The sequence below is a fragment of the Atractosteus spatula genome, chromosome 8 (genome assembly GCF_055471065.1).
Source record: "Atractosteus spatula isolate fAtrSpa1 chromosome 8, fAtrSpa1.hap1, whole genome shotgun sequence".
In the NCBI taxonomy this organism is placed as follows: domain Eukaryota; kingdom Metazoa; phylum Chordata; class Actinopteri; order Semionotiformes; family Lepisosteidae; genus Atractosteus; species Atractosteus spatula.
In genome coordinates this window covers 8,089,559-8,102,450 of record NC_142713.1, presented here as the reverse complement: position 1 = coordinate 8,102,450, position 12,892 = coordinate 8,089,559, and the positions used below count along the sequence as shown (strand labels likewise).

Sequence of the window (12,892 nt, the reverse complement as noted above, 5' to 3'; positions counted from 1 at the left end):
TTCTGTTGTCTCTCTATGAAGACTGTGAGAAGGCACATTGTATCAAAAGCTAAGGGGTATAATATATTGGGTTAAAGAAACATTTGTTGAGTTTTCTGTTAGGTATAATTTGTTCCGTTGAGTGGTTAATGAAAAAGTGGTTAATTGAGCACTGATACCAGGACTGTCTTGTTTTCTCAGACATTGGTTATCCCAGCATTTTGAACAATTAGCACGAAACGCTTTTTTCAGATTCAGCTTTCCTTTGACTGACACAGACAGTAACTCTCCCTACTTTTTAAATTTGAGTAGCAGGCTTTAGGCCACAGCAAGTAAACAGTACTTGTTCGAGGTGGAATCTTTTCCTGAGCACAGTCAGCATGACAAACGTGCTAAATTACTAGTGAAGTAAACATCAGCAGGGTGTCGAATTCCACTCGCCACCAACTCTTTCACGTCATCACTATAGTAAATAGCCTCCTTGGAAGCATTCATTAAGTTTACCATTATTATGGTTATTAGAATGTGTGGCCACATAAAGAAGGGGTTTAAAGACTTCAGTGCTGAACCTCTGTGCTGTTGAACCGATTCTCAACTTTTTTATTGGAAACTCCCCTCCCAAGAAAGGCTGACTCTTGTTAAGGTTGACCTGGGGCTATTTTACCGATGCTTGTCATTTTCCTGTCCACTCTTTGTCCTCTTACTTTGTCCCCTTACTTAGACATTCAGCCTACTGCAGGAGCCAGCCTCCTGACTAACAGAGATTGGAAAGAGCTTTCCCACCTCAGTCTCAGGTTACATACTAACTGGTCCTCTCTTCTTTCTGTGGAGGTAATAAAAGAACTCAAAAGGGGACCTTCACACAGCCTGAGAAATCTCCATCTAGCCTTGTCTTTTGCTGCTCAAAATGCGTACTCTGTCCTTCTGAGAAGTTACCTCATCCACATGTCCATGTTTGGTGTATTTGCAGTCTTAAGAGCCACTGAAACCTCTAATATCAATCATTTATTGCAGAGCAATGTGCATAAATGTTCTGGATACATTGTACCAGGATACACTGACAGAAATATAGGTTTCAAAATAGTCCTTTGCAGACATCATTGTGGATTTGAAACAGTCTTGCTTCACGAGGTAGGGAATTGAATAGCTTGAGGCTTCATAACAATCGTGTACATTGTACATTCAACTACTCATGTCTCAAAGATGCCCAGTTGGTTTTGATGAACAACTAATGCATTTTTGTTTAAACAGGATGGATCCATGCTGTTCTCACCTCTCAGGATTGCATGGCTTTTGGCGGGAATTTCTTACACAATCTTAATATTGAAATGCAGCTCAGGTAAGATGATGAAGTGCAGTTTTTGTGTCTAAATGTGTTCCTTTGTTTTTGTCCAGTTCTGCTGTCATTTCACTTTTCACATCAGGCCTTGTCGTTAAATCTTTATTGAGTCACTTGCAGACTTTGCGTAATTGATAGAAAATTGACTTTAAATTGGTTATTGCATTTTAACTAAGCATTGAAAAATCTTTGGCATTATTGCTTACATAAATTAAGTAGATATATTTTGGAAAATTCTCAATTTTGTACATAATCTTGTATCTAAAACTGCACTAGAAACTATATTTGTTTGATTTATGTATTTTTATGACTGTGTCAAGCTTTTGGTTGAGATTGAAATGTGGCCCGGTGTCCATGGTGTTAATGCCCCTCTCTCCTGGCAGGTGCTACGAGATGGAGAGAAGGTTAAAGACACCTGATCTCTTTAAATTCCCTTACTTTGAGGCTATCTGCTGGTATGTGGCCAAGAACTTGCTGGAAACGCTTAAAGGTAATGAAAACCCACAAATTTAGTTATCATCTGCACAGTGAAAGTCATCCATACATCCTTTTTATGACTGCTTCACCTAGTACCTGTATCACCCTGCAACTCATAACTGGTAACCCACTGAAGCTCAGCAGGTGTGAAACTGGCCAGTACCTGGATGGGAGACCTCCTGGGAAAAACTAAGGTTGCTTCTAGAAGAGGTGTTAGTGGGACCAGTAAGGAGTGCTCACCCTGCAGTCTGTGTGGGTCCTAATGCCCCAGTATAGTGACCGGGACACTACAGTTGCAAGAAAAAGATTGTGAACCCTTTGGAATTACCTGGATTTCTGCATTAATTACTCATAAAAATGTGGTCTGATCGTCAACTAAGTCACAATAATAGACGAACACAAAAAGGTTTATACTGTTCACAAATAGTTTCGTATTCTTCCTTTTTTTAAAACTTTATATACTATAGGTAACACGAGGTAGTAAAGGATTAGGGCTAAAGTTTTAACTCACGAAGACAGCAGGGTACTTAGAAGTATCTTTTCAAAACACATTCCAATCTTCTCCACTGTGTGTGCTGTGCAGCTTTATAAACATTGTTGATTTACCGATGATCTTGCAGAGTTGAGAGAAGACAGCTGCCAGCCTCCTACCTACTTGATTGAGGGAGTGAAAGCTTTAGCTACTGCACTGAAGTCCTGGCTAAAGAGAGAGGTAGGTCACCGTGTAGAGTAACAGACATTCATGTGTGCAAGGAAGCTAGTTAAGGAGATCTGCAGTCCCCAGTTTCCCAGACCAGTTCTTAAATCTCGGTAACAAAATAAGTTAGTTGATGGCATCGCAAAATATTACAAATTCAGAATTAAGCAGAAAATCATGAGCTTTGTGAAAGTACTGTATGGTCGCCATGTTGTTGCAAACCCCTGATCTCACCATGGGTGAGATCAAGAGTTTGTGAAAATTGTGACATGAGGCAGCCCTTCCTGCTCGCTAGTCACTGTAATAACTAATGTGATGTAGGAGCGAATAAGTACAGGTTGTGCAGCAGATATTTCACCGCAGAAATGTTCCAATGTGATCTGCATGCAGATTCAACAAGTAAGTAGTATTTGTCGGCAAAACCATCTCGAAGTCGATTTTGTGAGTTCCGTTCAATTGCACTCATTCCAATTGGCAGTCTAGTTAAAGTATCTAAAAAACGTCGCCTTGTATGCATTGGTTTCATAACATGTAAATGAATACAGTAGCAAAATTTGTTTTGTTGAAGCATGTGCTTTAGTGCAAACAGAAATAGATTGTTTAAAGATATTAATTTGGGATAGGACGTGTATTGAAATTTTCATTTCACATGATAATATGATAATATGAAATTAAAATCTCAGATACTGAACCAAAACTTGTGCTCAAGCTAGGTGTCATTCCTAGCATTTTGCCCATAAAAGCAACCATTAAAAAGAGAACACAGTAAAAGGGTGATATCAGTGCTTGATAGAAAAATAGAAAATAATCTATCTTCACATTTTAAGTGATCCTTTTTATCATAATTACCTAAGTTAAGATCTGCCTTAAATATGGTTTTACGACTAAGAGCAATATTTTTATCGGATTAAAAGCGATGTATTCACAAGACTGCTTGTTTACAATGTAATAGGGCCATTTTCACATCACCAGAAGTGTTGTTGCCTCGTTCTGAATGACAGACAATGACGGCAATATAGCGCTGTGCATATCTGGAAATTTCTCCTGTAAATTGGATGTTTTATATGTTACTGTGTACATCTTACCTTCATTGTGGCTTGAAATGCACTTATCAATGCCAATTCTTTCTAACCCCAAAATATAAAAATTGCACTGCAGTTCCCTTTTAAACTGCAGGATAGAGGCTGATATTTGTGTCCTTGAGACGAGAGCTCTAACTCTTCCTCGTTACCCCAGCTTTGTTTTCTCTCCACAGGCTACAGAGCCAACCGGTGAAGTTCCAGACCATATCAGGCCCAACCATCTCATTAAAGAACTCAATAAGGAAATCCGCTACCAAGAGGTGAGCCCTGACTAGGCTACAGTGGAAAACAAGGCCTTAGGACCAGCCTTTACCATATGTACCAGCATTCTGTGAAATTGAGAAATCGTACTAATTTCTCAAAACTGAGGTCCTGACTCTCTGTGGTCATTAAAAATCCCAGGGTCTTTCTTGAAAAGACTAGGGGGTGTAACCCTGGCGTCCTGGCCAAATTTCCCATTGGCCCTTACCAATCAAGGCCTCCTAATAATCCCCATCTATGAACTGGTTTCATTACTCTGTTCTCCTCCCCACTGATAGCTGATGTGTGATGAGTGTACTGGTGGACTGTGGTTGCCGTCGCATCAACCAGTTGGTGGTGGAGGAGAGTCCCGATCCCCTGTAAAGCGCTTTGAGTGGAGCATCCAGAAAAGCGCTATATAAGTGTAACGGAATTTTAATTAGGCAGTGGTCAGAACAGACAATCTTTGGTTGTATAAAATGTCAAGGGCTTCCTGCCCAACTTGTATTGCGCAGCGCCATTACTCTCTTTCTATCCCACACACTCGGCCTTTGAAGGAGGGTCAACTGAGCGCCTAGCCAGCCGCTCAGCAGGTTTCTAACCCATCTTTTGGTCGGCAACAGGAGGACCAGAGCGGCGGCAGGCCAGCGAAATCTCAGGGAATGGGGAGCTCGTGCCCCATGACGCGCTCCTCGCTGGAGAGGGGCTCCCAGGCCCGGAGGAATGCCCGGCGGCTCCGTGACCACAGCACCAAAACGCCTTCCAACCTGGACATCCTGGAGCTGCACACCAGGGAGGTGCTGCGGCGCCTGGAGATGTCGCCCTGGGAGGAGGTAGCGGGGAGAGGGCCCGGGGCCTGCACCTTTCATTTTGACGGCTTGCAACACACGACACACTCCTTCTTCTTTGCCCGCCGCCTTGTCCTTTTTAAGAATTTTTTGAAAAACAAAGAGGTAGCAAAATATCCTTCAGAGGACCAGGTTAAAGGTTTATTCCATGCTGAAAAGAGGAGGAAGGGAGGAGGCTCTGCAGCCGAAACGTTGCGTTTCCTTTCTTCTCTTTTCAGCATGGAATAAACCTTGAACTTGTTCTTTTGCAGCCTGCGCATACGGACGCAGCTACCTGCTTGAACTGCAAAATATCCTTGTCGTGCTTCACAAAAAGGAATGCCGCCCCCCTTTTAAATATCCATCCCATCAATCTAGCAACTTTCCAATTATTTTAGCTAATTGCGGGTAACCGGAGACTATCCCAGCAAGCAGTGGGTGCAAGGCAGGATACACCCGGGACGGGACGCCAGTCTATCGCAGGGGACACACAGATGCACACGAGACCAATTTTCCCAGAAGCCAGTTAACCTCCCAGTATGTTTTTGGACGGTGGGAGGAAACCCATGTGAAGACATGTCCTGCATGGTTTCGTTCAATTATGCAAACACTAGCAGGTCTAATTCATGTTTAAATTGCACTCAGAAGACAATGTATTATAGCGTGTAGAGTGTACTCTTCTACCCTAAAAAGACAATTCTGTAATGAATTATTGTTTTATACCCCATAGGATCTGGTGTACAGCTCCAGGATGAATGGAAAGTATAATAAGGTCTTCCAGGCCACGTCCTCAACACCTGAGCGGAGAAACTTTGACAATAATCTGCGCTTAGTCCTTTCAAATGGCAGGATTATGAGGCAAGCATAAACTTCTTGAATATCAAAGACGAAATGACATAGACAGTTCTCTGACTGACTGATCTGAGACTTCGGGGCTCGCTAAATGTGTGTAGACTTTTTCTCATCAGTTCACGTTTCTTTTGTCCGTGTTTTAACGTTGAAACGATGATTGGTGACACGCATGCAAGTCCGCCTAATTGAGGTCTTTTATCTTTAGTTGTGAGCAGTGGCGAGAACGCACTTGTACTTCAAGGTTATTTTAAAAAAGACGACGCTCAGATTTCTCAGAAGTCATCGGATAGAAAATGGGTATATAGGATCACTCCCAGCCCCAGAACAATTTCTTCACTAGCGTCTTGTTGACCGTATGACCTGGTCGCTCTTTCTTGATGGGCCCAACTCACCTGTGTCTGTGTCCCTGTGTCAGAGATGAAAGGCAGCAAGTCCCAGACAAGAGCTCGAGTGCTGCCGGTGGTGAAGGCAACACAGGAAGGTCGAAAGAGGCCAGCAAGATCAAGAACGAGAAGGAGGAGTGGGAGGAGGAGAGCATCCAGGAGAAACACGCCAAGCAGAATCCACTCAACAGTAAGTGCAGGACAGCGCAGACTGTAATCGAGAGGCGTTATAACAGAAGCTCCACCCTGGGGCCTTGAAAAGCTGCTGTAGTCAAAGTCTTTCCCTGACCTGTGCAATGAGTCCTTCCTCCAGGGGACTGCAGGTTCAGATCCAGAGTGGCCAGCTTTTAATCCTCATTGGATTTCATCAGGAGCCATTAGGTCACGATGGGTGAGAGTATGTATGTATACTATATTATATAGCACTTTTCTGGATACTGCACTTAACAAATAATGGGGACTCTATTCTACCCTCCACAATCAATGTGTAGACCCCACCTGGATGATGCAATGGCAGCCATAGTGTGCACAGTGTGCTCACCACACATCAGCTCTCAGTGGGGAGGAGAACAGAATGATGAAGCCAGTTCATAGATGGGGATTATTAGGAAGCCATGATTAGTGAAGAGCAGAGGTGCTCTTTTTGAGAAACGCCCTGGAATTTTAAATGACTGCGGAGGGTCAGGACGTCAGTTTTACATCTTATCTGAAGGATGGTGCCTTTTTTAAAGTGTACTGTCCCCATTACTATATTGGGGCATTAGGACCCACACAGACTGCAGGGTGAGCGCCCCCTACTGGCTCCACTAACAGCTCTTCTAGCAGCAACCTTAGCTTTCCCAGGAGGTCTCCCTTTCAGGTTCAGACCAGGCTCGCACCAGCCTGGCTGCTGGCAATAAGGATTTAGTGCAGGACTGTGCAGTTATTAAGCAGTTTGCTGGGTTGGGATATAATAATAATAATAATTGCTTACACTTATATAGCGCTTTTCTGGACACTCCACTCAAAGCGCTTTACAGGTAATGGGGACTCCCCTCCACCACCACCAATGTGTACCATCCACCTGGATGATGCGACAGCAGCCATAGTGCGCCAGAACGCTCACCACACACCAGCTATCAGTGGGGAGGAGAGCAGAGTAATGAAGCCAATTCATAGATGGGAATTATTAGGAGGCCATGATTGGTAAGGGCCAATGGGAAATTTGGCCAGGACACCGGGGTTACACCCCTACTCTTTTTGAGAAACGCCCTGGGATTTTTAATGACCACAGAGAGTCAGGACCTCGGTTTTACGTCTCATCCGAAGGACGGCGCCTGTTTACAGTATAGTCAGTCTCAATATAAAATTCTGCTGTTAAAATGCTCTATTTCTATGTGGGCTATTTGCTGTTTTTTTTATTGACCAAGCTAATAACAGATTTGATCATTGCACTTTTGCATTTCTGTATTTAACACCCCCATACATTTTTGTTGGCCCCATATAAACAGCTCTAAATGCGATGTAAACTTAAAAAGTAAAAATTTGTAAACATCAGAAAAAAGATTACAGATGAAAGCTGAACACTTTGTTTGAGGTTTTACTTATTTACCTTTTCTACAATAAACAAGTTAATAATTCCATACATTTTCAGTCCTCCCTTATGGTAGTGGATATGTGGATATGAGAATTGAGCCCGGTTGAATGACTGAAAAGTTAATGGTATAAAATAAGAAACTACAATGTGTGGCACTTGATTGTTTATGTATAAAGTTCATGGTAATTGTGTATACATATAATAGTATGTTATAAAGTGGCTTATTTGAATACTTGACTTATGACGGAAGTATAAAAATATAAAGTTGCATTCTTACAGCTTTCATAGTTATAAAACCTGTCTAATTTTACTTTCAGAGTTTTTTGAAAGTGTGAAATCTGAACTCAGGAATGGAGCATCAGGGCACTCTGATACTTCTGACTCAGAAGCAGAGTCTGAAGACAGTTGCACTATAAAGGTATGTGTGCAGACTTCAAATCCTATGTTGAGATTAAAAACCCTGTCATAACCTCTGTGAAAAGGCATTCTGAGGCTGAAGGTTCTGGCAATAAATAGCACTTACAAAGTAATTTTGGCAAGATTTTTAAGTTTCATAATGGAATGAATATGCTGTATTGTAAAATTGAATATCGATTCCCTATATAGGGCAATGGCTGGAAAAAGATTAAATGTTTTTAGATTCAGCATATGATTAGACGTGCTGTCATTCATTTTACTTTAGTGTTTGGAATTCCTCTTCTTGCATTCCTGGAATTCTTCATAAAAGTATACTTGATTAAATGCAGCTTTAACGCTACAGCTGTGCTTAATGTCGTCTGGATATCAAATTAAAACACAGCTGCCTTGTTTCAGTTTTGCAGTCTAGAGAAACAAAAAGAGAGAAGCAATTTAAATGAAAGCGTGCTGTCCTTCCGAAATGCTGACAGACGGACGAAGTTACCTTTGGTTTCCTTTTCCCCAGCAAAAAGATTCTTCTGAGGAAGAGTCAGGTAGCTCTGAGGAAGACGAAAAGGTTTCCTCAAAGAGTGAGACCCAGAGAGACTCAGGGGGCATCATGGACCTGTACCAGGCCAGCCAGAGACTCAGTGACCAGGAGAAACCACTCAAACAGTAAGTATGCAATGACTATATAAGGGCTTTTACCAGCTAATACCAACTACTGTGATGTACAGCAATGTAACACAGCCTAAAGTAGCTTTAATTGAGTTTAAAGCAATTTTTGTTTTTTGATCAAAAACAAAAAATTGAGTTTTGAGCAATTTTCCTTTTCACATTTAAAACTGTGTGTGAGGAATCAGCAGCTGTAACAGATTCTATTTATTGTAGTATGTCCAAATAAATCTACTAAATTCTTTAATTTTATCCTGCTGGTCTGAAACAATATTATTCTGTCATTTTAGAATATGTTTGTATCTAAATTATTCTCAGAAGGTATGGCTGGAATAGGTTTTAGGCCTGATCTAAAGGACGGAGCACAAGGAAGTTAACTTGCTTAGAGTAACACAAAATTAATTGGAGACATTGAGGGCTTGAGCTTCCAAGCTGCTGGTAACAAGCCCTTCTTAATCATTGTTGTAGTTTGTAAATTTATTATAAATGCTCCTTTCGTTGTTGTTAAAAAAATATATGGCGTAAATACTAAGAGTTCTAGGCCTTTTCCAGTGCGATATTGGGTTGAAAAAAGTGAAACGGGACCACCTTTGTGGTGCCTTGTCCGTAAAAAACCCCCTTGTGATTACAGAGAACGTCCTACCTCGCCAAGCACAGAAGAAGCTATTCAGGGCATGCTGTCAATGGCAGGGCTGCTGTACCCTCAGTGTTTACCTGGGCATCTGGAGGAGAGTGGGAGCTCCCAGGAGCCCTGGGACTCCTCAAGGGAGCAGTGGTGGTCAAGCCCAGCTCACAGAACGGCAGACAGCGGTATGCCTCTCCTTCCACCCAAACCCGGGTGCCCACACTCCGGACACGTTCAGGACTTGAGCCGAGACCTGGGACGAACTTGCTCTCGGCCTGTGCTTTTCTTTATTTTTTCGTTAGCGGAGGAGGTTATTTCCAGTGATTCGATAGCTCGCTTTCCCAAAAATCTTGCTGAAGCAACCAAACACGTTGAGAAGATTCACGGTTCCTAGCTTTCTTTATGCCTACTTTCCTGTAAAATAGGGACCAAATTAATGAGTTAAGAATTTGTGATCCAGATCTAAAGGCATAGGAGAGGATCACCTCTGAGGTCTTTCTTCTCCTCGAATAAATTGACTTCGATTTTCCTCTGCCTTACCTGCATCGAGCCCTCTGACAGAGATTCTCTCCCTGTGTAAGCTGTTGAGGATGGGGGCAGAGGCTGTCTACCAGTTCTGAAACCTCAAACTCTGCCTATTATGTGAGGCACCGGAGAGGAATGACCAGGGCTCTACGGGATCTGACTTCATTTCTCCTTGGTGTCCTTCAGGTGGAGGAGAGCCAGCGTCAGGGGAGGACAGCTTAGGTGGCTTTGGCACCAGTCACCAGGTAAGGCTGAATCTTAGGCCATAGGTTTACTGGGATGCTCCACACACCCTCCATTGGACCGGTCCTGCTAGGTTTCTTCAAGCATCATTGTAAGTGGGACAAGATGTACTCTGTATAGGGTCCTTGTAAAGTTAGTTGGTTTATTCTGGCACACTTCTAAATCTGTGAAGTAATAAACTCCGGTGCACACACGAACGGGATCACGAGGATCGTGTCCACGTGCGAGAGCACCAGCAGAGCATTCCTAGGGCATAAAATTGCCGGAATACCTGTTGACGTAGCGTTCTGCCGAACCTTCCTTTCCTTCTCGCGCCAGTCTCTTAGTCCGCCCGCGGAGCTGCTGCCCCGTTCCTGCCTCACGCCGTCCTCCCTCCCCGTGTCTCTCCCGGCAGGATGAAACGAAGGCGCAGAAGCACCTGAGGAAGGAGTGCACTGCCGAGCTGAGCCAGAGAATCCAGGAGAACAAGAACTTCATGGACAGCGAGAGTAGCAGCAACAGCAGCGGCAGCGATGCCTGGGTCAACCACAGGCACCCCCTCACCTCCTCCTCCTCCAGCCCCCTGCGGGACGACTGCAGCCTGGGGGCAGAGTTCCAGTACAGCGAGACCTCCCTGTCGCCACCCCTGCACCCCTCCAAGAGGCCTGCCTCCAACCCCCCTCCCATCAGCAACCAAGCTACAAAGGGTCAGTGACGTTCATCTGTTCTGTTGTGTGACAAAGCGCCAGTACGTCTGATGAGCTTTCCAGTCATTACCATTGAGGGATGTGAAAGACAGTGACAGGAGCCAGTAAAATGTGAATGTTAATTTCATGATTTCCCTTAATAATAATGCATTTCATTTTATATGGCACCTTTAAAGGTGGCTTCACAAAGTGCTTGACAGCAAAGGGGGGAAAAAAACACAATGAATGGCGAGAGAAGGATCACACAGTTACAATAAGGGTTTGGATTACAGTAGGAAAGCAAAGCAGAAGAGGATTTTGAGTCTGGATTTGAAGGCGCTTGGGGAAGGTGACTCTCTGATATCCTGAGGGCTAGAATTCCAGAGCTTTGGGGAATAGCAGGAAATGGCCCCATCGTCCCTAGAGTGTAGACGGGCTTGGAGGACAGACAGGAGATTTAGATAAACAAAGGTTGCGAGGTGGGGACAATAAGTCAGGCAGGTATTGGGGTGTCAAGCCATGTAGAGCCTTATAAGTGAGCATGAGGATTTTGAAGTTGACACGCAACCTGATTTGGAAGCCTGTGCAAGGACTCCAGCACAGGAGTAATGTGATCACTTGCTCAAGACCTGGTCAGGATTTTTATTGCCGAAATCTGGTGATTTGATGATTTCTCTTAATCAGATCTGTATTATCTTCCATAATAGTTTGCCTTTTTTCCTGGCATTGATTGCTACATACAAGATTTGTTCTGTATGTTAGTGTCAATGGATCATAAGTATTTTGCATTGTGTACCCTGTATGGTCACTGCCTTTGCCTTCTTTCTTAGTAACAAACAAACATCACACGTTGTTTGACTTACATGTGTTTTCCACCCAGTTTTTTCAGTGACTTGTTGTATACAAATGTTTTTGTTAGGGAAATAACTCCTTGGTTGCCTGACTTTTAATGAATTTCCTTTGCTGAATACAACCTTTTAAAAGGGTCCAAATTGGAAATTCAATAGCTTAGATACTTTCCCAGCATCGCGAGCTAGCTTGTAGTTGAAAAGGGAACTGATTGCTTCATTCAGACCTTCCAGGCAGTACTTTGCCCTGGTTGTATTTATCATCTAGCTGACTTTAGAGCTTGCACTTTCAACTAGTAAGCATTTTAGCTTTCTGCAGTTCATTTGATGCATCACAAACGTCTAGTCTACTAGATGTAGTTGTTTTGGTTTTGGGCGTTTTGTCACAATTTTGGCATTAATTTAATAATAATAATAATAATAATTGCTTACACTTATATAGCGCTTTTCTGGACACTCCACTCAAAGCGCTTTACAGGTAATGGGGACTCCCCTCCACCACCAGCAATGTGCAGCATCCACCTGCATGATGCGACAGCAGCCATAGTGCGCCAGAATGCTCACCACACATCAGCTATCAGTGGGGAGGAGAGCAGAGTAATGAAGCCAATTCATAGAGAGATGATTAGGAGGCCATGATTGGTAAGGGCCAATGGGAAGTTTGGCCAGGACGCCGGGGTTACACCCCTACTCTTTTCGAGAAACGTCCTGGGATTTTTAATGACCACAGAGACTCAGGACCTTGGTTTTACGTCTCATCCGAAGGACGGTGCTTGTTTACAGTATAGTGTCCCCGTCACTATACTGGGGCATTAGGACCCACGTGGGCCACAGGGTGAGCGCCCCCTGCTGGCCCCACTAACACCTCTTCCAGCAGCAACCTTAGTTTTTCCCAGGAGGTCTCCCATCCAGGTACTGACCAGGCTCACACCTGCTGAGCTTCAGTGGGTTGGCAGTTGTGAGTTGCAGAGTGAGAGACAGGTCACTTTTCACATTCATGGTTTTTCTTTTTTTTTGTTTTGCAGGCAAGCGGCCTAAAAAGGGCATGGCTACCGCGAAGCAGAGACTGGGGAAAATCCTCAAGCTGAATCGGCACAGCCGCTTCTTCGTTTAACCGCAAACGGAGGGGACTCTGGGAGGCAAAAAGAATCGAAGAAAAAAAAAAAGACACTGGTTTTTCCAGTTTGAGCTGGTGGGGGGGTGGGTGGGGGGGGAGTAGTGGGGTGGGTTTCGGGTCCTGACAGGCCCTGAGGGTTTATCTGTCCTGTTGTTGAGAGACACATGTGCTGTAGAATCACTGCCTGGAGCACAGAAGAGGAATGACCTTAACACTACACGTTCACTGTGCAAGTTTAGGTGACAGGGTATCAGATTTACACTAGCGAGCACACAGCTGCACACTACACAATTCAGACCAGACAAAGGAGAGAGAGGAAAAAAAAGGCAGCATGTGGAATCCTCAG

General features: G+C 43.7%; 1 protein-coding gene across 1 annotated transcript in view; it reads left to right on the top strand.

Annotated features, from left to right (window-relative positions):
• The window catches only part of kdm7ab (lysine (K)-specific demethylase 7Ab), a 49,182-nt gene extending 36,567 nt beyond the window's left edge, over positions 1 to 12,615 (top strand). Inside the window, exons 8-20 of the mRNA XM_088924102.1 lie at positions 1,231 to 1,318; positions 1,702 to 1,808; positions 2,416 to 2,507; positions 3,748 to 3,834; positions 4,438 to 4,647; positions 5,372 to 5,499; positions 5,909 to 6,066; positions 7,770 to 7,870; positions 8,375 to 8,523; positions 9,155 to 9,333; positions 9,860 to 9,918; positions 10,311 to 10,602; positions 12,455 to 12,615. Coding sequence (XP_088780228.1) covers positions 1,231 to 1,318; positions 1,702 to 1,808; positions 2,416 to 2,507; positions 3,748 to 3,834; positions 4,438 to 4,647; positions 5,372 to 5,499; positions 5,909 to 6,066; positions 7,770 to 7,870; positions 8,375 to 8,523; positions 9,155 to 9,333; positions 9,860 to 9,918; positions 10,311 to 10,602; positions 12,455 to 12,543 — 1,739 coding nt within the window. The 3' untranslated portion in view covers positions 12,544 to 12,615. The remainder of the gene's footprint in view (positions 1 to 1,230; positions 1,319 to 1,701; positions 1,809 to 2,415; positions 2,508 to 3,747; positions 3,835 to 4,437; positions 4,648 to 5,371; positions 5,500 to 5,908; positions 6,067 to 7,769; positions 7,871 to 8,374; positions 8,524 to 9,154; positions 9,334 to 9,859; positions 9,919 to 10,310; positions 10,603 to 12,454) is intronic.
• Positions 12,616 to 12,892: the final 277 nt, after the last annotated feature.